Source organism: Papio anubis, chromosome 12 (assembly GCF_008728515.1).
Source record: "Papio anubis isolate 15944 chromosome 12, Panubis1.0, whole genome shotgun sequence".
Classification (NCBI taxonomy): domain Eukaryota; kingdom Metazoa; phylum Chordata; class Mammalia; order Primates; family Cercopithecidae; genus Papio; species Papio anubis.
This window is the reverse complement of record NC_044987.1, coordinates 9,433,702-9,460,210: the sequence shown is the minus strand read 5'-3', so window position 1 is coordinate 9,460,210 and position 26,509 is coordinate 9,433,702. Positions and strand designations below refer to the sequence as shown.

The 26,509-nt window shown below is 47.5% G+C and overlaps 1 protein-coding gene across 3 annotated transcripts in view; it reads left to right on the top strand.

Annotated features, from left to right (window-relative positions):
• PKNOX2 (PBX/knotted 1 homeobox 2) overlaps positions 1-26,509 on the top strand; it is a 273,857-nt gene that overhangs the window by 215,198 nt on the left and 32,150 nt on the right. For all 3 annotated transcript variants that reach the window (XM_031652823.1, XM_031652824.1, XM_031652825.1), the window contains 2 exons: positions 11,085-11,256; positions 23,377-23,565. In XM_031652823.1, coding sequence (XP_031508683.1) covers positions 11,085-11,256; positions 23,377-23,565 — 361 coding nt within the window. The remainder of the gene's footprint in view (positions 1-11,084; positions 11,257-23,376; positions 23,566-26,509) is intronic.

The following is a 26,509-nucleotide window of genomic DNA, read 5'->3' as shown; positions in this document are numbered from 1 at the left end:
CGGAGGGGTGATCCTGCTGGAGTCATAATCTGAAAAGTGAAACCATGCTCAGATTTCGTCTGTACCAGGCAAAGCCCATTCCCTGCCCTTTCTACGGCATAATAAGGCCTCCTGCACCAAGCCCAGCCTCTGCGACTGCTGCTGACAGGCCCAGAGGCTGCAGCTGTCTTGCTCAGGGAGCAGGTGTGCTCAGGAGGGATGGGTCCTGCTGCTTCCATGGCTCACCGGCCTGGCCTAGGCATTATCCAGGGTCCCCACCAAGACAAACCCCATTGAAAAGAGATCCACGAGTCCTGAAATCTGATGACTTTTATCCTCACAAGGTTATGTTAGGATTCAGTGAGATAACCAATGCTAACAGCTGGCAGTGTTTGGCACACACAAGTCTCTTGGTGAATGGTAGCTACCTTCATGAAGAAGGACTACACCAGGTCTGTCGCCCTTACAAGAAGGAAGACAACCAGCAATTGGGCCTCCTGCAAGTGCAAATGATGTGGGGTGGGGTGGGAGGAGAACAGAAAGCTGGGGCCATGAAGGTTCATGTGGCCAGTGCCTTCTCACCGCGCCTGAGCTAAGCCAGCTTGCCCATCTTTTAACCATAGTGCCACTTGCTGCTTTTCCCAAGCGCTGATCCTTTTCATGGTTGAGTGGAAAGAACCTGAACTGAGACTTTAGTCTTCATTCTGACTCTACCGTCGAGCAAATCATTTAACTTCTTTAGATAAGCTTTCCTATCCCACAGGGTAGGCATCAAACGAGGAAAGGAGAGATCTGTAAAAATGGCAAGGCTTCTCCAAACACACACAAGTATTATTACAAGAGGAGGTTCTTTTGGAAACTCACTGGATGAAGCAGATTCTCTCATACAGCAACAGTCTTGTGGCTCCCAGGGTAATCCTGGCAGCTCAGTTCTTGGACCCCAGGATGTGTATGACTCAAAAATAGTAGAGAAAAGGGGGAAGGCAGGTAAAGTGAGTCCAGTAATTGCTCACAAGTAGTACATGGGAGAGAGGGGAGAGCACACGATTTGGAGTTTGAATACCTGGATTTTAAATCTCAACTCAGTTACTGCATAGCCTGATGCAATCATTTAACCACACAGCACAGCCATTTGCTAGTGAGTGAAATGGGAGTGAGAAGCCCATTGAGGTATCAAAATGCAATAAGCACATGTAAGAGCACTTTACAAAGTGCCACTAAGTGTGTGTAGGTGTGTGTTTAGTCCTTGACTGTGACCAAGACAACATGGTTAGGGCTCACCTCCTCACAGCATCTCTTCCCCTTGAAGTTCTTTCTCTAGGGGGACTGGCTGAATTTCTGGTAACGGATGGAATCTCTGACCGCCTTTCACTAGCTGCCTAATTTCAGGAAAGACACTTGTCTTTTCTCTTTTGTTTCTAACTTTTATTTTAGGTTCGGGGTACAGGTGCAAGTTTGTTATACAGGTAAACTCATGTCACAGGAGCTGTTGCACTTCTCTTTTCACTGCCAGAGTCATCTCGCCTTGTTATGAAGGTGCTGGACACCACATCCCCACCAGGTCTCACGTGTCAGGCTCTTTGTATTTTTGCCCTCGCAGAGCAGTTTTAACTTTCACTGTGTTGAGATTTCACATAGATGCGTTTAATGTGCCGGGAGGAGTGTGTGTGTGCGTGTGTCTGAAGGAAGGAGGGCTGAGCAGACTGCGACCTGCCCTGGGCCCCACACTTGCCGGGAATGGACCTGTCCACCCACCTGGGGGAGGAGAGCTGGGCTGGAGCCCAGGAGCCCTGACAGATGCAGCTCCAATTTAGAAACTCAAAGAAGTCCTCTCCAAGGCAACCCAGGCGAACACACCGCCCACTGGGCAGGACTAAAAATACACCCGCATGGTTTCAGCGTCACACCTGAAGTAAAAATACATCCAACCAGGGGCCGCTGGCTCGCTCCCACCGCGCTCTGTTCTCTCCATCTGGTGCTTCCACGGGGAGGAGAAGCAGAGGCCTGGACAAGCACCCTCCTCCCTACTCCCTCCCCTCCCTCTAAGACCTCACCACCCTCTCCGCAGGCAGCCCCCAGCAGAGCCCCGAAGAAGGCAGGTCCTTTCGTAGCAACTGTGGCTAGAAGCTGCCAGATGGCAAAATCTGTTCCAAGTCTCCCTAGTATGGATGGATTCTGAGCCTGAAAGAACTTGAGGATTGTGTCTCAGAACCTTCATTCCTATAGTCATTGCTTACTCCACTCATTCATTCGCTCATTCCCATTCACTGATTCGTCAAAAATGTATCGATCCTCTGCTGTGTGCCACACACTGTGCCTAACCCTTTCGAGTTCAGAGAGAGAGAAAATGTGGTCACCGACTGGAGGAGCCCACCATGCCTTGAGGAAGACAGACCTGTGCACAAACAACTGTGTTTAGTAGGGTTTAAGAAGTGTCATAAAATAAATAAAAATAAATTTCTGTTGGCAGTCCTTTTTTGGTTAAAAGAAAATGAGGCTCGAAGTTCTGATAAATTATAAGATGTCTCTCCCCCTCCTCTTTCTGGGCGTCTATTTGAATTGGCATGTGGGTTTGTTTTCCCAGCCAAATGAGTCAGTGGAGATGGGAATATAAATTTATTGGAGTGGATGGTGTCAATGTTGCCCTGAATTTAAAAAGTGCCCACGCACCATTCCAGGGAAATGGAGCAGGCATTAATTGATAGTTTACTAAGTGCCAGATACTCTCCATGTTTCTTCATTTAATCCTTACAGGAACCTGCATGAGAGGTGTTATCCTTGATTTAAAAGGAAACTGAGGCTCCAAAAATTCAGTAACTTACCCAAAGTGTAGCTTATTTCAGACCACCCGGCTTCCCACCCTAAATTGTGAGTGAGGTTGAGGAAGAAACCCCTAGCATTTGCTGTGAGGGCTCAGAGGAGGCGATGGTTTCTCTTGCTGGAGAGACCAATGAGGGGAGCCTGCACAGAAGGCGTGTTGGCCTGGATGCTCAGGTCATTGGAGGGGACACGAAGAGACACAGGAGCAGGGAATTGAGGTGGAAGGAGCAGTGGGAAGAGAGGCATGGGCACCAGAAAGCATAGGGCAAAGATGGGCACAGGAAGCACAGAAGTTTGCTTTCCATGGGCTGCTGAAGGACAGTGGTGACCATTCCAGAGACCAGGGTCTGCCTGCCCTCTCTCCCTCCAGCCACCACCTTTCTCTGCTGAGTCCGTCTACAGGGGTGTCTAATCTTTTGGCTTCCTTGGGCCACATTGGAAGAAGAATTGTCTTGAGCCACACGTGAAATACACTAATACTAACAATAGCTGATGAGCAAAAACAACAACAACAACCAAAAAAAAAAAAAAAAAAAACAAAAGAAAAATCTCATAATGTTTTAAGAAAGTTTACGAATTTGCATTGGGCCACATTTAAAGCCATTCTAGGCTCCATGCCACTCATGACTGGACAAGCTTGGTCTAGGAGAGATACTGAAAAGAGGCTGAGGCCACATGATGAAGAGCCTGGAGTGCCCATCTGCGAGTGCTGGCTTCATTCCACTGGCATCCAGGAGAAATTTTACTGCACTGCTCTGAAAGGGCACTTGTTGTGGGCCTTCTGCGGTGAACAGATGCCCCAGGAAGGGGTTGGGGGTCTGTTTGGGAAAGTGGCTTCTAGGATATTCTCTGGTTCTGAGATCCCAGTAGTCTCTGGCCTGGGTACTAAGAAATAAAGGCTCGGCCGGGCACGGTGGCTCACGCCTATAATCCCAGCACTTTGGGAGGCTGAAGTGGGCAGATCACAAGGTCAGGAGATCCAGACCATCCTGGCTAACACGGTGAAACACCGTCTCTACTAAAAATACAAAAAAAAAAAAATTAGCCGGGTGTGGTGGCGGGCGCCTATAGTCCCAGCTACTCAAGAGGCTGAGGCAGGAGAGTGGCGTGAACCCAGGAGGCGGAGCTTGCAGTGAGCCGAGATGGTGCCACTGCACTCCAGCCTGGGCGACAGAGTGAGACTCCATCTGAAAGAAAGAAAGAAAAGAAAGAAAAGAAAGAAAAGAAAGAAAAGAAAGAGAGGGAGGGAGGCTCAAAACGCTAGTCCTTAGGCAGAGTTTCTGGAAAGGCGAGCTTGTGGCAACTTGACAGCCACTGTGTGTTGGTAGGGCATAGGTTGGTAACCAGAGTGCCACCCATCCCTCCGTGCCCCATCTCACCCCATCCCACCAGCCAACAGCCTTGTGTCCTCTGAGTGGTGGGACCCTGGCCAGGCCTCTGGTCCTGCTGGCCCATGCCTGAAGATGTCCATCAAAAACTCTTGCTCTCCTCCCATGCATTCCACCTCTGGATCATCCATCCTTGGCCCAACAGGAAGAGACAGAGGTCTGTCTCCCCTGTCCCCATTGGAAGAAGCAGCGCGGGTTCAGGGATGGGCTGGGCACTGACCCTGGGCTTCCCTCTTCCCACCCCCAGGAAGGTGAGAATGGCTGTAAGGCAGGTGCAGAGGGAGCCGGGGGGCTCCAAGGTCAGTCACAGGAAAGGAGGTGGATGGCCCAGGCAGGCAGCCGCACACTTCGCTGGACCCATAATTGAGGTCTGCAGTCCTGGCCAAGGTCACAAGGGAAGGGACGGCTGAGAGGCTTAGAAGGGACAGAGTGGCATGACTGTGAATCACAAAGTTTATCACCCAGAAAGAGAACTCAGCATTCACGTCTCCCCTTGCCGGTGACCACCCTTGCCCCCGCTCATGGCTGGTGCTGTTTCTCTCTGCATATCCACTCTCTGCCTGCCTTGTGTTCTGCATCTTCGCCTCTCCGAAGCTCTGTATTTTTGCATTCTTTCTAACTTCTTTTCTGTATCTGCTTCTGTTTCCACTCCTCCCCCAAGAAGGAAGAAATGTTTTATTTTTTTTTAAACCCAGGTGGTCCAAAAAGAAAGAAAGAGAAATGAAAAAGGACCCAACTATTTTTTTTTTTTTTTTTTGAGACAGAATCTCAATCTGTCGCCCAGGCTGGAGTCCAGTGGCACCATCTCAGCTCACTGCGACCTCCACCTCCTGGGTTCAAGCAATTCTCCTGCCTCAGCCTCCCAGGTAGCTGGGATTAAAGTCACGTGCCACCATGGCTGGCTAATTTTTTGTATTTTTAGTAGAGACAGGGTTTCACCATGTTGACCAGGCTGGTCTCAAAATCCTGATTTCAGGTAATCCACCTGCCTCAGCCTCCCAAAGCGCTGGGATTAGAGGTGTGAGCCACCACGCCCAGCCAAGGACCCAGCCATCTTTTTTTTTTGAGTCCTTTTAATAAAAAGAAATTAGCTACAGCCACATAGGGGAACTTTAAGTTATAGATGAGCATAAGAGTTACCAAGGAAGTTGTGGGGTCCATTCCAGAAGGCCTTTAAAAAATGTTAGGGCAATCTGTCAGCCCAATTTATGTTAAGAATATCTGTCTTGAGGTGGGGAGGAATACGTGGGCTTTGATGAATCTTGCCTGCCCCGTGATGTTCTCAGAAGCTTTGGTCTTGATTGAGGGGTCTCAGCCTTTCTGTTGCTAAGAGAAAGGGTGGTGCTAGCCTCTACACAGGGCTACAGCCAACATACTGCCCTGTCTCTAATCACCTCTCCCGGGGACAGCTGCACACACCTTGGCCCCAAACTGGGCATTCCAGACCAGCAAATTTGGGTGATGTAAAAAACACGAAGGCAGAAATGTCAGAAGTAATTAAACCAAACGATGACTTAAACCCCTGTAGAAATCAACACATCCGGTTTAATCACCTTCTTAAGCTAGCACAAGACTGCAATTCTATGGAGAGGGGTTCTTTATTTCTTTGGATCGTTAACAAGAACTGCATATCTTGAGTTTGATTTTAGTTCAGATGCTCCTGGGGAGAGGTGATGAGCGTAGGGGGTGGAGGGTGGGATGGGGGACTCAGAAAAGAGAAAAGAAATAATGAAACGTTATTCGCGATCGTCTCTCCTTCCCCTCTCCCTGAGCTGAGCCACGTCTCCCTCCTGCCTGCCTCTGTCCGCACTCCTGGTGAAGGCGCCCGCCCTCCCAGCACCCAGGCGGAGGCGCAGTGCTGAATGTGCTAAATTAGGCCATTAGAGAAATTCATTTCTCTTTATTAGTCTGTGTCAAATCCTTTTTATTAGTGGCTGGAAACGACCTCTCTTCTGCAGTAAAATGTCATGCCAGTTCACTCCTTTTATTTGTTCTGCACTGACGAGGCTCAAACTCTCACTGAATTAGTGCAGAGAGATTTATTTCCTCCAAATTTTGAACGGCTTAAGAGAGATTGGGGTGGAGGGGGCGGTTGGGAGGGAGGTGACGTGGGGAGAGAAGAGTGAAGAAGGGGTCTGGGAGGGAGAAGGTGAGCTCTTATGGAGGTCACATGTCCTCAGCTCTTTGGATATAAAGTCTAATGACCGTTCCTTACATCCCACTCATCGTCATCGACACTCAGCACTGGAGACCAAGTGTCCACATCCCTGCTTCTAGCCCATGGAGGATATGGACCCAGAGTGGAAGATAGCTGGACAGCGGGAAGAAGCACTCCTGAAAAACCATGTTGTAGTGGGACAAACTGAGGCTCAGGGAAGGCCAAAGTCTCTCCTCTAACTGGGAATCCTTCTCCCCACCCATCCCTGGTTCACACAGGGCCATTTGTATTGCAGGTGGCTTTGATGGCAGCTCTCATGGGCCCTGCCCTCAGGGTGGACCCCCAAGCCTGCAGTCAAGACTGCTGGGAAGAACTTTTCCAAAGTGGCTACCAGCCTCCTCTCATGCCTTAGGGGGTGATGTTGGAGGGTAGCTTAGAAAATACAGGTCAGCCTTGAGGCAGGTACAGACTGGGCACCTGGGAAAGGGTAAGTGACTCTCCCATAACTGTGCTGCAAACAGCTTGAGAGAAGCCCAGGACCATGCTGCAGCCACAAAACCCATGGAGTCGCTGGGAAACAGCGTATCTCTCAGGGCACAGTGCAGTGTCTCAGGGATCCACGTGCATAAGGTAGAGGGTAGTATCTGGGTTTATCAAGTGAGCCAGGTGGATGGAGCATGGGAGCCACAGGCACCCCACTGACCATGACCATGGATCACAGGAAAAGCTGTGGGTGATCTCAGGTGCCATCTGAGCTCTGAGAGACCAACAGGGCTCTGGGATGAGGTGGGAGGAACCAGACGCTGGAGTCAGGGGAGTCTGGGATAGGAGAAGAGAGGATCTGGGGGCTGACAGTACTGCTGTCTGTCCTTCAACCCTGACTGGTCAGTCCTCAGGTTGCAGAGCAGCTGGAGAGAGGGTGCCAGGCCAGTACCTGTGAAGTCTGCCCTATGCTCCATGGGCTCTTAGTTAACTTGGAGGGAAGGATGGGCAGCATGTTCCTTTCTTCTGAGACAGCAGGAGCCACGGAAGCCTCCCCCAGATATGCCCCCACATACACACGCATAGCCATTCTGGGGAGATCCGCCACCTGGAAGTGAAGGAGGTTTAGAAGACAGACCCTGGCTGGGGTTCTGCAGAGGAGGTGCATGTTCCCTGGCGTATGTGACAATGCCTCCCACCCGATCCCTGCAAGCCCAGCTCTGTCACGAGGTACCTCATGATGTGACTCCTGCTGCCTTTTCAACCTCATCTCCCTCCACTCCCCACCTGCCCACCTGGCTCCAGCCACACTTGGCTACATTTTGTTCCAGAAACGTGCAAGCTCATTTCTGTCTCAAATACGTTGCTTTTTCTCCTGCTGGAATGCCGATCCCTTAGCTCTTTGCATGACTACGTCTCATCATCCAAGGCTTAACTTAAATGTCACCTCCGCAGAGAGGCCCTCCCTGACCACTCTAAGAAAAGCTGCTCCTCCCTGCAGAAGCAAGGACAGAAGCAGAGGAGATCACCCTTCTCTCCCTACCCAAAGCCTAGTGCTAGTAGCTGGGGGACACAGTCGTGGCAGATCTCTCTTCCTTACCCCACATGCCACTCATACTATGTACACAGAAGACACCATCCCTGTACACATACACACGTATTGCATACAAACAGCACAGAGAACATGCACAGTGTGCTCACAGCACACAAAATCAGCACCCCAGTTACATACACTACCCATCTGTGCATATATACAGCATTAGCACAACACTGTGTGTGCACACAATGAAAACACACAGGACCCCACACAACACTTGCTCTCATTGACAGCCTGCATACACCCTTGGTGCACACACATGCATATGCACGTGCACGCACACACACGCACACACACACTTTGTCCCCTCCCTCCAACTAACCAGTGAGAAAGGAATGTGCGGTGACCGCAGCTGCCATGGGGTTGGGGCGGGGGCTGCACCCCCACCACCTGGCACGATGCTGTGGATTATTAGTTCCTGGTAATTTAGTGCCCTTGTACAGAGTCGATTTGTGCCTTTCATTCCTAATTGATCTAGTGGCTGTTTAAATGGCAGCAGGCATCTGTTGAGAGTAGGGAGGTTCATAAGGCGCAATAATTCATAACACCGTCTGGAATTTGCCTTTCATGTCCCTCAGCTAAGCCACTGCAGGCTCTGCTTAAATTACAGCCACTGAGGCTTTCTTTGGTATTCCACTCAGGGCCAGGAGAATCTTGCATTAAACTGGGATCAGGTTAGATTAGACTATAATATGCTGCAGTATTAGTGGCTGCAAATGAAGACTTATACTGGAGTTTAACCCCTTCACCTGGTTTTCTCTTTGTCTCCAGCCGAATGGCTAAGCTAACCCATTGTTTTCCCTACCAGCTTCCTGGTAGATCTTTCTCAATGGATCTTCTGGCAATTTGGGGCAGCGAATAGGCCACCCTTAAATATTGACACTTTTTTTCTGCAGACTGCACACCCAGTCTGCAGCCCTGGGGCCCAGCAGTTTAGGCATCAGCTTCCAAAACCAGGGTCGGGGAGAGAGTGTGCAGGGACAGGCTCTGCCAAGCTTAGCAGCTCCTCTGGAGCAGAAATTTCTCTTTTCCTCCTCACCACCCCTGAGTCTGAGTAGAAAGAGCCATAAAATGCATGTGAGTGTGGATGGGGGGACACACTTTCTGTCTTTTTATCCAAAATTGTTAGAATTCCAAGATGGACAGGCTCCTAGGGGTTCCCCCACCCACTTGCAAATACCATATAGGCTAGACATTCAGTCCTTCTCTGTGTGCTCAGTCATGGGGTGCTGGAGGGGAGACCATGGTCTGTTTGCCTTACTTACTGTGTTCTCGGTAGGATGCGGTGGCTCACACCTGTAATCCCAGCACTTTGGGAGGCCAAGGCAGGCAGATCACTTGAGGTCAGAAGTTTAGACCAGCCTGGCTAAAGTGGTGAAATCCTGTCTCTGCTTAAAAAAAAAAAAAAAAAATCGGGCATGATGGTGGGCACCTGTAATCCCAACTATTTGGGAGGCTGAGGCGAGAGAATCACTTGAACCCTGGAGGCAGAGGTTGCGGTGAGCCAAGATCATGCCACTGCACTCCGGCCTGGATGACAGAGCAAGACTCCGTCAAAAAAAAAAAAAAGACTTACAGTTTCAGTATGGTAGCCACTAGCCACATGTAACCTCTTAAATTTAAAGTAACTAAAATTAAGTAAAATTAAAAGTTCAGAGTCCTAGTTACATATTTCAAGTATCCATTGGCCTCACGGGATTAGTGGCTGCCATATGGGGCAGTGGAGATTGCAGAACATTCCCACCATTGCAGAAAGTTCTGTTGCACAGCACTGGCTAGACCATCCCCTTGGGCAGAGGCATGGGGGCCAGGTTCAGGTCCAACATACATTCCTCCTTCTTGCCCAGGAAATGGGACTACGTCCAAAAAAAATAAAAATACAAAAATTTAAAAAACCTACATTGCATAGTCCCAGGAGTCTGGGGAGACAGGACAGAGAGGGATGTGCAGATGCATTTTTGGAACTGCAGTGGAAGGGAATGGGGCTCTCTGGAGTCCAGTGTCAATAACCCATGCACACATACTGCAGAAATAAAGGTGCTGTGGACTTATACACACAAATACGCCTACACACATAACATATATATTTACCAAATACTTTTTGGTAAATCCACATACATCTGACTAGACTTTAGACATATAGTGATAAGTAAGGTGAGCTAGGTTCCTGCCCTCATGTAGCTCACAGTCTAGTGAGGAAGGCAGACAATAAAACAAACAACTCAGGGACTATCAGTGTAGGTTTGGCGGTGGGGGAATGGAGGTCAGGAGTCAGAAAAGCTTTTAAGAGTTGCTGATCTCCAAGATAAGATCCAGAGAGCCATTTAGGTAAACACTTTGGCTCACATAGAGATGTCGTAGAAACCCCGCCCCAACCACCACACACAGTCTTTTCACTCATCGATTCCTTCATTCACCAAATATTTATTAAGTGTCTGCTATGAGCATGCATACCAAGGTCTTAGGGATATCAGGATCACTAAGTCAGGTAGAGTCTTGGAGGAAAACAGTGAGCAAATGATTTGCATCACATAGTGATGTAAATAATCATTGCATCATTGTGTGATGACCTAACGCACTGGGGTATCTGACCTAAACTGAATCTACCAAGACTTAGGACAGGTGGAGACATCCGCCCACCACGTGTGGATGAGTCTTCAGGCTCACGTATGTCTCCTGCATGCACTTGCAAGCACACAAGTGTTTGTGCACATCTGCCACCCTTAGCTGGCTCCAGAAAGCCAAGAATGGATCTATGACCTACTGCTAATGTTCACATCCAGGACTTCTCTGGACACTCCCCACCTTTCCTTCCTAGGTTGACTCTGAGCTAGAAATGGACACCTACTTCTTGGAAGGTTTATAACCCTTCATCCCTCCCCAAATATTCATGCAGTTTATCTGACCAAAGAGAAAAGGTAGGAGCCCAGTGGGTAGGGACAGGAGCCTCTTAAGCCCAGAAGCTGGAAGAGCAGACCCTCCTTGCCGAGGCACAAAGTGCTGCCATCTAAATTGACCATGGGGACTGGGGATGTTATCAAGGAGTGGGACCTTGGGAGAAGTTATGGGAAAGTGGGTAGGGGAGTCTGGTGGCTTCTGAGCACAGGTAGCAGCATGGTCTCTGTGTGTGCGCATGTGTGAGCTCTTGATGTCCCCGCAGGCACCCTCTTTTCCCGCTCCTGACGCTGCTGTTTGAGAAATGTGAACAGGCCACCCAGGGCTCTGAGTGCATCACCTCCGCCAGCTTTGATGTGGACATCGAGAACTTTGTCCACCAGCAGGAGCAGGAGCACAAACCCTTCTTCAGCGATGACCCAGAACTGGACAATCTGGTAAAGACCCTCCACCCTCTGCCCTGGCTAGAGTCTTCCTACCCTCTGATCCCCTTCAAAATGCCCCAGAAATGATCCTTCCATTAATTCACCAACAAAAGATTTTGAGTGTCCACCTTGGGGCATGCATTAGATACACCAGTCTTGCAGCCAAGAACCATTTTTAAGTACCTTAAACCAAGAGTTCCATGCACAGGCTTTGCTGCCAAAGTTCTGCCCATCTCTGCCCAGGGTGGCACTAGCATCTTAGCACCCATCCTTTTACAGTGCAGACAGGAGGAAAGAAGGGTCGTAGCAGCCAGAATATCTGGGGTAGCTGTTCTGAGTCCCGGAGTCCTGGCATGTTAGCAAATCTGTCTTGGGCTGTCCAGAGAGGAGCTAATAGTTGATGTGCTACTGTATGGAGGATGAAGGTAACTGATGTTGGAGCACATTAACCAAGAGAAAGACCTGACATCGATGTCCTGAGGAGACCAGTGGAGGACCGGTTCATTCTGGGGACAGGGTAGATCAGGCTCCCAAACCATGTCAACTAGATCATGACCACAGTTTTATAAAAATACATATTTCTAGGCCACACCACCTGGGAATTGTGATTCAGTGGGTTTGGTGGGAGCCTGTGAATCTACATTTTAAAAAGTTTCCTGAGCAGTTGCAATCATCATTAGGTTTGGTGACCACTGGGTCGGATGACATCTGAATTCTCATCTAGTCCAGGGAATTCTGTGGAGAGAGCAACAGAGAGGTTGCTCTGTTTGTCCATTACTCTAACTAGTCATCTTGGAATTATTAACCACAATTCTTTGTTTTTTGTGGGTGGATTACCCAGATTATGCACAGTGAATTTGGAAACTCTGGAAAACTCTCCCCAACAAGTTGATTAATGATGGTGCTGTCTTCTTGCATTTAGAGTTTAACTGGTACCTACTTTCAAAAGGGAAACAGAAAAGAAAATGTGGTTCCAGAAAGGAAGAAAACACACCACACACACACACACACACAGGTTCCAGAAAGGAAGAAAACATACCACACACACACCCCCACACCCACACACACACACACTCTGCATCTGCAGAACAGGTGTAACTGGCTTTGGTATTCTGTGCTGTGAATTATCCACACCACTGCTTCTCTCAAGAGCTGAATATGTGACTGGATGGAGTCCAGAAGAGCTGCCAGGAGAGCCCACCCTGGCCTGAAGCTTCGTGAAGTGTCACGATGGGTGGAATGTTTGAAGAGCGGAGGAGGCCTTGCCAGAGGATAAGCGCTTGCTTGCTGTCAGGAGGGTCAGTGAAGGCATCTGAGAGCCCCAAAGCCACCTTTTCTCATCCTGGGGCATCCCTTTCCCTGGCTGGGATTGGCAGTCCCCTTCCCAGGAGGCAGGTCACTGTCTCTCAGGTCCCCTGGGAAAGCTGCCCTGTGCAGGTGCTCCAGTTGCAGGCTGGTCTTGCTGTGCCCTGTGCTCTGACTGATCAGAACCACAGACTGCAGCTGCGGAGCAGATCCTCGCAACCTAGACCCATGGTAGCCAGGGGGCCAGGAGATGCCGCAGCCATTTCTGTGGGAGCTGGGATGGACCTGGGAAGCAGGGCCCACTCCCCTCATTTGGCACAATAAGAAACTGAGTCCTAAGTAGGTAAGGAAATATTGAAAAGTAAACTGGGTAGCTAATGTGAAATAATTTATACCTTCTTAAGAGGGAGGAGTCCTAGGGGAACACATTTCTCATGCCCTGCCCACAACGACCTGCCAGGTGAGCTCTGAAAGACCCACCAAGGGCAGCCTCCCATCCTAGCTCAGCCTGGAAAACGCCCAGGTGGCCATCTCCATGCTCTCTCCTGGCCAACATGACGTGGGTTCCCCAGAGTTCTGTTCACTCAAAGAATCATATTTAGAATCAATTGAACAGAACTTGGTTGAGTGTCTGCCATGTGCCACGCCTGACCCAGGGACATGGATGCTGTGGAAGCTGCCCTGGTGGCCCCATACTGCCAGCGTTCCCTGGTCTTCCATCTCAGGCACTGGGCTGGGAGTGTCCAGCCAGTGCAGCAAAGCTTGGACATTCCATCTACTTGGGTGCACCTGATTTACCTAGTTGAGTTAGCCATGGTCAATGACTGGTTGACTGGCTGATTATGTAAACGGAGAGATTTGAAAGAACGCTCTCTGAGCCTCACCACTACTATCTGTGTGATTTGGATGACTTAACTTCTTTGAAGCTCGGTTTCCTCATCTGTAGATCTAACACACCTATCTTGTGTAATGGTAATACAAAATTAATGAGATGGCTCTGGGAAATGGCCTTTAAAAATGCCTGGCATCTGGAAGGTTAGTCTCAAGTGCAGGGCCCCTCTGACAAGGTGCTCCAGTTCCTCAACCTCACATCCTGGCCACCAAAGAGACCATGCGGCCGGGACCCTGAAACGTGATGTGGGGAGTCAAGCAGTGCCCCTTGCTACCCCCACCCCTGGTCCTGTGTCAGGAAGGGGGAGATAAAGAGGCCAACTGCAGGAGCCATCATTAGAACAAGAATCATGTAGCCAGCACAGCCGAGATGCACATAATTAGAAATTAGAAAAAGGTCAGATCGCGTCATTATCAGCTCAATCAGCTGCCGAGTGCCACAGCCAGTTAATTTGGCATCTGTATTTTTTACAACCCCGCACACGTAGCCCAACGGACTGTAACTCTTTATCCGGACAGATATACTGCGCAGCCGAGCAGGGACATAAAATGAGAGACCCCAAGCAAATGAGCTGAGATAATTGAGAGATTTATTTTTTATATATATGTGTGTCAGGGCGGCTTTCCTTTGCCCTTGAATATTGACTTTCACAGGGATTGTCAGGGCACTTGGGTCCCCAGAAACTTTGTCCCTTGGAAGTTCTTCTCTCCCCCAGGGTCCTCAAGCCCCACTCGGGCCCTGCTTTCTCTCAGGCCCTGTAAGCCTGTAGTCTCCAGCCCCACCAAGCCCCCGATTTGAACTCAAATCCTCCCCATCTCCATCTGGCCACCTCCCTGTCCCCCGAGCAAGTTGCCCTGTACCACACTCCCCTATGTCCCACAGTCACCCAGGGCTGCCCTGAAGATCAGAGAGGTTCTCAGATTGTAGATTTCAGCAGGAACCTCCCCCCCTGCATTAGCCACCTGCTCCCACAGCACCCCTACCAGAGAAGAAACAGATTCATGAACCATTAGAGGGAAAAGCCCTAGAGAGGGCCGGGCACAGTGGCTCACCCCTGTAATCCCAGCACTTTGAGAGGCCAAGGCAGGCAGATCACATGAGGCTAGGAGTTCGAGACCAGCCTGGCCAACACGGTGACACCTCGTCTCTACTAAAGATACGAAAATTAGCCAGGTGTGGTGGTACATGTCTGTAGTCACAGCTCCTCGGGAGGCTGAGGCATGAGAATTGCTTAAGCCCAGGAGGCAGAGGTTGCAGTGAGCTGAGATCATGACACTGCACTCCAGCCTGGGCAACAAAGTGAGACCATCTCAAAAACAAACCAACAAACAAAAAGCCCTAGGGAGAAGCACATCCTACCTCCGTTTATAGCCTGGGATGTAAGTTCACAGAAAGAAGTGACTTGCCAGGACCAGAACCCAGGTCAGCTGACTCCTGATCCTCCGCTCTGCCCACAACATCACACCACCACTCCTTCATTTGCAAATAAAAGTGCCCCCGATCTCTCTTTCCCTGCACCCATACTGTAACTCCCCATTTCCAGAGGACGAGGGTGGCTTTCCACCCTCATGGTGGTCAAACTGCAGTGCCCCTGACTGGCTCCCCTGGGAAAGGCCGGCTCCATCCTTCACTCCCTCCACTCCGATTCCCACAGTCACAGGGGCTCACCAGGCCAATTCCTTAGCTGGGCCCACAGATCCCCTCCTCAGGCCCACCAGCCTCTGACTGGCAGTTGGTAAAGTTTGTAAAATTTGCAAGTTCCCCAAAACCCTTTGAAACGTAAAAGCTTTTTGTTTTATAAAATCTGATTTACGGGCCCCCGGTGCAGGGCCAAGGTTTTATATATTATGCAAGATTTCAAACCGTGGCTGTAAAAAGTACGGTTTCAGTTTCATGCATGGAATTTTTTTATGTGTAAATTTTTTAACATTTATGGGGCACGTTTTAATGAGACTCTGGTGTGGCTCGAGGGACAGATTACGGCTGCCTGACCGCAAAGCCAGCTCTAAAATGGGGCCCCCCAGGCCCCTGGGCCCACTCTGAAGAGGCAGAGCCAGAGGCTGGAGGCTGTGGATAAGGAGGCACGTGAAGGAATCAGGCCAGAGCTCTGGGCCCAGAGGCCTCAGGCCAGCGGCATTCAGAGACTTAGCCACTTTGGCCTTCAGTCCAGGCTGTCTTTGCCTAGACAGGAGCAGAAAATCCCACAGACACCAGGAAAGGGAAAGGAAATGGGAATCATCAATGCTAGTAATAATGAACATTTATAGAGCACTTACCAGCTGCCAGGTACCGTTCCGACTATTTTACATGTATTATCTTATTTAATCCTCTTTCTAAACCCACAAGGCACATGTTACTATTATCCCCATTTTAAGAGGAGGCAACTGGGACACGAGATGCAGTCACCACCATGCTGCTGGTCCATGGCCCAGGCTGGAATCAAATACAGTGCAAGACTCGTGCTCCATGACCACACCCAAAGCAGCACTGGAGCTAATATCTTCTTCCGTCTTTCTCTGGGCCAGGTCTTGTTTTACATTTTCTTCTAGCCACATCTCATTTAACCCACAGTGCAACTCGGAGGAGTCACTATTATTATCTTATTTTCCAGGTGAGGAAAGTAAAGTTTAGAGATTATGTCAATTGTTCAAGGTCTCACCATAGGTGGAAGACCCAAGATACCCAAGACCTAAAGCCCTGAGTGTCTTCTTTGCTATTTAATTCTCACAAGAGCCCTGTGAAGTAGTTGTTATTATCCCCATTTGACAGAGGAAGCAATCAAGGACTGAGAACCCTGTAGCCAAGAAATTACATAGCTGGGATTTGAACCAAGTGGATCTAACTCCCGAAGCCCACCCTCCTTCCTCGGTACCACTGCTTTCCCAAATTCTGAGGCCATCAGGAGAGTGCCAGGTTATTGACTCAAAAATGATTTAACTCGTCTTGTGTGATGGTTTCCATAAAATATTTGTTCTGTCTGCAAACCATCAGGCAGTTCTCCAATCACTGATATTCACCTTTTTTTCATGTCCCATTTTTTGTTCTAGTGACCCCACACTTCCAACTGGTCAGGCCAAGCTGGCCTGGTCTGGAAAAATTCCTGATTAGATTTGAGCGTTGGCAGCCACAGTGACCCACAGGAAATATCATAGCACGTTAAGGAATGTGTGTTTATAAATTCCTTCTTCTGTCCATGAGGGAGAATTGTTCCAGCTTCCCAATTTGCAGAAAGGAAGGAGAGGGTGAAAGGAATGTGCCTGCAAAACAAAGATGCCTCCCTAATTCCTGCATGGAGCTGAATGGGTTCCATAATCTCTGAGCCTCAATTTCCTTATCTCTAGGAGAGAGACAATATTGCCTGTGTCCCTGTGGTGACGAGACTCAAATGAGATAATGGAGAGAAAGCATTTTGTAAATTGTAAAGTGCTGTGTATACAAATGTTTTGAAAGGCAAGAAATTATTATCAAGTGGAAAGGCCACGATCCTGCAAGAGAAGCAACCACTGAGAGAGGCATTTGATAATGGAGGGAGGACCACACTGGTATGAGGAACTGACATTTCTTGAATGGCTACTATATGCCCAACACATTTGCATACATGATCTTACTCAGTTTTCACAACAACTCTAAAGTGTAGGTATTATTGTCATCCTAAATTTTGCAGATAAAGTTTAAACTACTTGTTCAAAATACCCAGGCAGAAAATAATCAATGTGGGACATCAGACCACGTGGCTTTATAGAAAATAGGAAGCCCCATTTTTGTGTGCTTTGCTGGAACTGTGAGACTTGTGTACAGTGGTAGGAGACTAAAATGTGAGGTTGCGTTTGTTTTGCTTTTCTGACAGAGACTTCGTAGAAAAAGAGGGCCGAATCAGTATTTTGAAAGAGAAGGGAGGGAAAGAAGCTGAAATATGGAGCTGGGGAAAGGAATTAAGGATGCATTCACCGCATTTGGTGGTGATGTTAAATTAAGTGGCACTGTTATTGCTCTAGAAGATTTGGAATAAATTTTCACATGACCCTGATCATTTAGAAGAAGAGTTTAATAAATCAGAGTTTTCTAACTTAGAGACAAAAATCCAAAATTGTAAACACAGGTAGAGGATGATTTACTAAACACAAATATGGAGGCAAAAAAGACCCGGGGAGTTACTGTTTTTTCACTGGCTGAATGTAGAATAGCAGTAGAAAAGCCAGTGGGATATCAGACGTTATTAGAAGAGATTGTTTTTACAACTTGCATGCGTTTGGTTTACTCTGGTTTATAAAGCATGGTTACATCGTTATCTCCTTTAGCCCCTTTCAAATCTTGTGAGTTTGAGATGAACATTATTCCCATTTTACATGTAAAGAGACTGAGGCTCAGAGAAATCATGGAATTTCCCCAACGGCACTCACTTAACAGAGAGTGGGCCCGGACTGAAATCCAGGCTGCCTGACAATGAACCCACAGCGTTCCTGCTCTGCCAGGCAGCCCCCCAGTATTGATGGTGTTGCCTACCTTTCTAATATCGAACAGGTCCTACATATTCATTGCTTCAGAATACCATTATGATTTACTCTACCTTCTTAAATCTTTAAACCAATTCCATTAGCCCATAAAAAAGTAATCCTTCAGCTGCCTTTTATTAGACCAAAGGATAGGTCCACTTTTGGTGACTGTGCACCAGACCTGGTTTAAACATGCTATGCGTGTATTTTATTTGAGCAAAGCTCTTCTGAGTATATTTTACTTTTGTTTTACTTACCTGTATTTTCTGATTTTATAAAGTAAGTATAAATTGGTTATGTATTTAAAATAAATGAATAGATATGTGCACTTTTCTGTGCGTATGTATGTATGAATATATGTATGTGTGTGAGAAAGAAGGAAAAAAGAAAAGGAAAGAAGGGAGGGAGGAAAGAAGGAAGAGGGGAAGGGAAAGAGAAGAAAGGTTTAAGGAATGACGATCGTTTTTGTCTAGAGAAGAGAAAGGCCGGGCGTGGTGGCTCATGCCTGTAATCCCAGCACTTTGGGAGGCTGAGGTGGGCGGATCACAAGGTCAGGAGATCAAGACTATCCTGGCTAACATGGTGAAACCCTGTCTCTACTAAAAATAAAAAATAAAAAAAAAAATTAGCTGGGTGTGGTGGCGGGCACCTGTAGTCCCAGCTACTCAGGAGGCTGAGGCAAGAGAATGGCGTGAACCAGGAGGCAGAGCTTGCAGTGAGCCAAGATCATGCCACTGCACTCCAGCCTGGGCGACAGAGTAAGACTCTGTCTCAAAAAAAAAAAAAAAAAAGTTAATTGACCAACTTGTTCAAGTCAGATGGCTGGTCTAATACGTGGCATATAGTAAGACTTAATACTTGTTCAATGAACAAAATAAAATTAAAAGAAGTTGTGTTGATAGAGGTCCTAGAAGTTCCTTGATGTTCTTGGTACCTACAGAAGGCACTTTACATTAAGGTGGGAGAGATTTTGATTGAATATAAGGAAAAGCTTCTTAATCAGCAGATTAAGAGAATATGGAGATGGTCCGAGGCAATAAGGTCATCTCCCAGGGACCAGGAGAGGCTGGAGGAGAAGATGCAGCCTGTGTCCTGGTGAGTTTGGATGGTGCAGCCACCTAGAGGCTGGTCCAGGTCATCGTGTGGGGTTCATTCTAACACCATCAGGCATGAATTGAGGGCAGAACATTGAGGGCAGAACATTGAGGGTAATGTTCAGAGAGTCAGAAAACATAAGGGACCTGACAGTCCAGCCCTCTCCATGTGCACATGGAGAAGCAGACACCTGTGTTGGTGAGGTGTTCTGACACCAGGGGGCTGCGCCAAGAATGAGAGATGGGAGATCAGAGCAGTCGAGAAAAGGCACATTACCAGGAAGGTTCTGGAAATCCTAAACTGTAATGTCTCAAAAGCTATTTGGCTTCCTAGAACCCCATAATTGCTATCACTGAGTCACTTTCTCCCAAACTATGCACCCTTTACACTGTCACTTCCTCTACCTACATAATCCTGAGAGTCCGTATTGAAAGACAAGGCACACAGGTCAGGGGTGGGGCAACCTGGCTTCACATCGCTCACCAGTTGTGTGACTCTAAGCACGGAAACATAATATTTTTGGATTTTATTTTCTTCAAATGCAAAATATGAGCAATAATGGTAACTACTTAATGAGATGGTTGTGTGGAACAAATAAGGCCTGGAATGGGCTTACCACATTGCCTGAGACACAGTATGAATAAGAAACGTTTGGGTATTATTATCAATCCAGCAACATATCTGTTAAGTAGGTTATCCTGTGCTCATTAGACTGAGAGACATAGACCAAGATGTTCATGGCCAAAGTCAAGTAGAACATTAGGCAAGAATAAATATTAAGTACCTAACTCCACTTTGGGGTCCAAATGATCCATTCTAAAGTCACCATTCTCCTCTTTGCTTAGGATGGCTCAGTCTCCCTCAGTCTCAGCCCCACGGAGGTGGCACTTCTTAGGAGGAGACCCTGTGACTGAGCCCTGCATGATGACACACAATCACTGCTTTCTGTCTTTGAGTGACACTTGGTCTAATTTAGTACTCCAAAAACCTTTAATTAGTTGAGCACAATCCCTGCTCATCAGCCAAGCCACAGGCCCAGCCCAGGGAATGTGGGCTCCCCACTTGAAATGCCAGTAAGGCACAGAGAAGGGTGTAATGCTGGCTTCAAGCCACACTGCTCTACACACACCTCACAGTCACAGTTCTCTGGGAGAGATTTCCTTCCTTGTTTTCATCCCTTTTTACATTGTCCAAACTCTCCTCTAGGCATCCAGGAGCTAGCCAAAAGCTAGGAGGGTGGGATTAAATAGAGATCCCATATATTGCTTGCGTCAACATAAATGGATCTGGAAAAGCAATAAGCATCACCTTCCTCCGCATTTTTTTCTTTTAATTTTGATATAAATGTAGATTCACATGCAGTTATAAGAATTCACACAGAGAGCTCCTGATTCACATCTTGTATAACCATAGCACAATTTCACAGCCAGGAACAATCCACCAACTGTATTCAGATTTCACCAGTTTTACGTGCCCTCATGTATGTGTGTGCGTGTGTGTACATGTAATTAGTTCCACATAAACATTGTTATAGCAAGGTACAGAACAGTTCCTCCCTCCCTCCTCCACTCCACCGCTGTCAACCACTAATCTGTCTTCCATCTCTATAATTTTGTCATTTCAAAAATGTTATGTAAATGGCATCATATAGTATATAATCCTTTGAGACTGGCTTTTGTCTCTCAGCAAAATTTCCTTGCAATCTATCCACATTGTTGGGCATATCAATAGTTCGTTCTTTTTTATTGCTGACTTATATTCCATGATATGGATGAATTAGTTTCTTTATCCCATTCACCCATTGAAGTACATTTGGGTTGTTTCCAATTTTTGACTATTAGAAGTAAAGCTGCTTTGAACAATTTGTATACAGGTTTTTGTAAGAACGTATGTTTTTATTTCTCTGGGATAAATGCCCAAGAGTACAATTGCTGGGTCACATGGTATGCACGTATTTAGTTTTGTAAGAAATTGTCATACTGTTTTCCAGAGTGGCTGTACCATTTTACACTCTCACCAGCAATGTCTGAGTGTTCTAGTCTCCAGTTCCTCACCAGCATTTGGTGTTGTCATATATATATTTTTTTATTTTAACCATGCCAATAGGTGTGATATCTCATTGTGGTTTTAACTTGCATTTCCCTAGTGACTAATGACATTGAATATCTTTTCATGTGCTTATTTGCCATCTGTATATCCTCTTCAGTGAAATGTATAATCATGTCTTATGACCATGTTCTAATTGGGTTGCTTGTTATTTTACTGTTTTGTTTTGAGAGTTCTTTATATATCCCAGATACAAGTCCTTTGTCACATATTTGGTTTGCAAATATTCTCCTCCAGTATGTAGTCTTTTCATCTTCTTCACAGGGTCTTTTGAGGAGTAAACATTTTTAATTTTAACAGGGTCCAGTTCCTCACTGGATCATCTTTTTTTTTTTTTTTTTTTTTTTGAGACAGATTTGCGCTCTGTCGCCCAGGCTGGAGTGCAGTGGCTTGATCTTGGCTCACTGTAACCTCCACCTCCTGGGTTCAAGCGATTCTCCTGCCTCAGCCTCCCAAGTAGCTGGGACTTCAGGCATGCAAAACCACCGCTGGCTAATTTTTTTATTTTTAGTAGATATGGGGTTTCACAATGTTGGCCAGGCTGGTCTCGAACTCCTGACCGCAAGTGATCCGCCTGCCTCAGCGTCTCAAAGTGCTGGGATTACAGGCATGAGCCACTGTGCCCGGCCTTCATCATGCTTTTGGTGTCAACTCTAAGATCTCTTTGCCTCGGCCTAGATCCTGAAGATTTTTTCCGGTTTTTTTAAAGATGTTTATAGTTTTATGTCTTACATTTATGTCTGTGATCCATTTTGAGTTAATCTTATCTAAGGTATGAGGTTTAAATCAAGATTCAGTTTTTTTGCATATGGATGTCTAATTGTTCCAGCACCATTTGAACAACCCCCTGTTGAAACGCAATTTGGCAATATTTATCATAATCCATAAGAACGTGCATAGCTTTTTTTCCTGTCACTTCTGGGAATTCATCCTAAAAAATAATGCAGGAACATTAAAAAAAAAAAAAGCAATAAGCTTAGAAAATATTCACTATAACATTTTTTATGAAATTGAAAAATTGGAAGTAATCTAAATACCTAACAATAGGGGACTGGTTAAGTATGGCACACACATGAAATAATATGCAACATTTAAAAATATATTTACTCAATAACTTTCACCCATTCAGCAAATGTTTACTCTGTATCCATATGTGTTGGTGCTGAAGATAACATGGTGAGCAAATTAGACATCATCCCTGCCTTCTCAAAGCTCATAGTCTAGAAGAAAGGATAGAGAAGACAATTCTGGCACTTAGAAAAATAGGTTTGCTAAACTAGGGGAAAAAAACAACAAAATTGCATGCACAAGGTTATTGAAACTTTGTTAAAATATATGTGTGTGGGAAAAAATCATCATTCTTTAGGGTGATTGGATCAAAGACAGGTTTTTTTCACCCTGCCTTCCATACCTTCCATAGTATTTTCTTTTTATGATAATAACAGCAGTAAAGAGCAAAGCTTCAATTGCAAAATAGCTTCTTGCCATGAAAAGGTTAGGAATGTCCATTTGAAGAGGCAGCAGGCTCCCGAACAGCAATCCAAAGGGCATGGAAAAGGCCACAACAGACAGTGAGGTAGCTGGTGCCCAGCTAAGTCATGTTGGATTATTCAGTCCATCAGCAAGTATCCACAGAGCGTCCACAAGGTGACGGGTATCCCATGAGGCACTCAGAATGCGTGTTTAAGAATAGACACTCCCTGAGCTCTAGGGGCACTTATAAGAAATTCTGATCTTCGTCTTCCTCATGCTTGCCTGGTCCTTCACACCTCACAATGTGCTACCAAGTATACGCCCTCATACAACACTCACAACAAACCTGTAAAGTTGTCAGGGAGAATATAGTTATCCCCATTTGTTAGACACTAAGGCATAGAGAGCTTAATTAACTTGCGCAAGGTCACACAGATAGTATATGACAGGCCCGGGACTTGGACCTGGCCTTCCATCACTAAGGCCAGTGCTGTTCTCAGAATCCCACAACTGCCTGAAGAAAGCTGTAATAACAGAGGGCTCAGAGCAAAGAAATAGTCAGCAGAGAGCCGTCACTAGAACTGAAGTCATGGGGATGAGAAGGCACTGCCTACCGCTTCTGGACCTTTTGGCCAAGATCAAGTGTAGGAAGCATGAGCTAGGGCAGGGGATGGGCTCCCCTCCCCTGGGGTAGTGGGGGCTGGGGGTCCAGGCAGTGAGGGGAATGGGATGCAAATACCTGGGCTCACCTCTCCTCCCTCTCCACAGATGGTGAAGGCAATCCAGGTCCTGAGAATCCACCTGCTGGAGCTGGAGAAAGTCAATGAACTCTGCAAGGACTTTTGTAACCGTTACATCACCTGCCTCAAAACCAAGATGCACAGCGATAACCTGCTCAGGAATGACCTAGGGGGGCCCTACTCCCCCAACCAGCCCTCCATCAACCTTCACTCACAGGTAACACGCAGAGCTGGGTCCCATCTCTTAAGCCAGGCTCCTAAGCCCAGCTCTGGAGCCAGGCATGAAGGAAGGTCCCCTGGTGACCTTCATTGGGTTAGACTCACTGGGTTCCTTTGCCATGAGGGCCCTCCTCTGATGCATTCCTCTTCGTATCCATCAGGACACCCAATCCCTTTTTTACACACACTCTGCCCTGCCAGGGCATTAGTATTCCCTTGAAAATGACCAGATTGGAGAGGGATCCAAAGTCATTCCTGGCTTCCTGGCCCAAGGTATCCCCCAGAATGAGCACCAACGCTAAGGAGATGGAAACTCTCCCAGAGGATGAGCTGGGACTGGGCTCAGACATCCCAGCCTCACAAGCTTCTTAAGAGGCTGTGGCTTGCTGAGCCATCTGCGTTTCTGGGAACGGGCATTTGGGGAAAGCAGTCATTCCCTGAATCCTGCCCACCTAATGGGTGAAGCCAGCTTCCCATGGGCCTGCTGCTCCCTAATCATTCTCCAGGCATTCACGCTACTCTGGCATCTCTGTCCCCCTAAGGTTCAGGGCCATGGTCAATGTCACCTCAAACCACCCTGTTCCCAGGTTCCCCTGCCCCCTCCTTCCTGAGACCTGGGAAATGCAGAAATGCTGACTACACACTTTGGGCAAAAACGGGCTTTCCCTCCAGGGCAGGATATTTTCCCCAAACCTACAAACCAAGAAAGCTGCCTGGCAATACCTTCCCACCCAACTCATGGGCATCTGTGTAAGCCCCAGGCTTGAGACTTTGTTTCCCTTCCACTGAGCTCCTGAGTGCTGGAAGACACCTGGAGAGTCCCCAAGGAGTCCTCCGTAGCCTCTTCTCATTAAACAGCCAGGCATGGGGATGCAGGTAAACTTTCTAGAAGTGAGTGCCGAGCGGTGCTGGAAGTAGTCCCAAAGAAAGACTGTGACATTTTTGTCCCTAAACCCCTAAGGAACCACTCATGTACTCTGTCTCCCCAGATTGGTAGAGTCAGGGGAGGGGACAGGCTGCTTCTAGAAGGCCAGCCTCGCTTTGCACATCTTGAAAACAAGCACAAAAGATACACTCAGTATCACATCCAACCCACCCCAGTGGGCTCTTTGAGACTCGGTAGTGAGTACTGCCCAGGACGTAGGGCAAGAAGTTTACTTCCTCTTCCTCTTGCTTGAAATCACCAAGTCACTTTATTACAGATCTAAAAACACCCGCCCAGGCTTCTGCCTGCTAATATTCTCTTGAAATAGACTCATTCCTTCAGAGTCTTATTGTACTTTCCCTTATGATCAAAATTAGCAAGAAACTTGCATAAAAGAGGACAATAATTGCTCAACGAGCATCTCGTTTGTAATTTATTAGTTTCTATTATTGTGGGTTACCATGGTGATGCTGCGCAGTCCCGGTGATGGGAGAGATGCAAGATAGGAGCTGAGGAGGCTGTGAGGCCTCGCCAAATGGAGATGCACATTTTTATCAGTAATTTTCATGAAAATAATAAGTGAGGAGTTAATGAGATGGAAAGCCATCCTGTGGCTATTGTGAATTTTTTTTAAGTGTTGATCTAATTAGAATGCATCGGTCAGGAAAAGTAATGAGGATTTAGTGCCTCACAGAGATGTGAGGATCATATCAGAAAATTAGCACAAGTCTTTGGAAATAATCAGGTCCTTGGAGAGGCACTGGATTTCCCCTCCTGGGCCCTCCAACTCCACCTCGGGCTCTGGAGCTGGGGGTGCACCAGGGTAGTGGGGGAAGGAAGGAGGGGCAGAGGGCTTAGCAGCCACCTCAACCCCCGCAGGGTTGGAGGTCTGAGACTGACAAGTCAGTCTGTAGAAACAGGGTCACTGGAGAAGTGGGGTTTGCAGAAAAGGATAACGTGGGCTCTGGATGGTGAAGGTCTCAGAGATGCCGTCACCTGCAAAAATCAGTCCCCCTGGGGAATCCCAGCACTCAGTCTTCTGAGCTTTGAGGAAAGGGGAAAGAATTTTGATTCCTATCACTGGATGCATCAGATCTCTGCCTGGAAGTGAAGCTGGCCCCGGGGTAGCCACTGCAGAAGGGCCCTTGATCAGCTGGGAAAGAGGAATCAGACAATTGGGCAGTGGGGGGTGGGGGATGCGAGGCACTGAGAAAGAGAAAAGACACTTAGTGAGGTATTCCTACTTGGTATTACTCAAACTCTGTCCCTGCATTTTCTGTGACTGCCACCGCCTGCTTTGTTCTGGCTTCAGGGGTAAATACAGTGATTACACATAGGCTATGGCAGGAGCTTCCTAACCTGCTCTCCTGGCCATCCCTCAGCCCACCTGCACACCCACGCATCTCTTAAGCCTCTACTGCTGGATTCGTCTTTCTACCTTTGCTCATGTCATTTGCCTGCTCAGAAACCCTGCTTGCCATGCCCCTGGGGGTGGGAGGGAGGGCCTTCACTTCTGTTCACCTGACATTCAAGGCCCTCCTAGGTCTGGCTTCAGCCTTCCTGGCTGGGCCAATCTGACTGCTCGAGGTACTGTGACCATCATTCCATGCCTGTCTGTTTGGGTGACACCTCCCCCCCAACCCCATCATCTCCGCACAACCAAACCCAGCTTCTTCCCCATGGGTAGGAACAAGGCTGCTCACCCAGGAGGCCTCCCTGATGCCCCATCCAGAATGGACACTTCCTGCACTCCACTAATCACGGCAGCTTGCTGAGCCATCGATACAGCAAAAAGTCACTGTGACTTTATATTATAGATGCTTGTGTTCATCTCATTTTCCTATCCTAGATAACATTTTTTGAGCAGAGACAGTATTTGACATGTTTGAAATCACCATATCACCTTATTATAGACCAAAAACAGCCATTCTCAGCCTCTGCCTACTGATAGTCGTCTTGAAATAGACTCATCCCTTCAGAGTCCTAGTGTACTCTCCCTGTGACCCCAGCAGTGGCT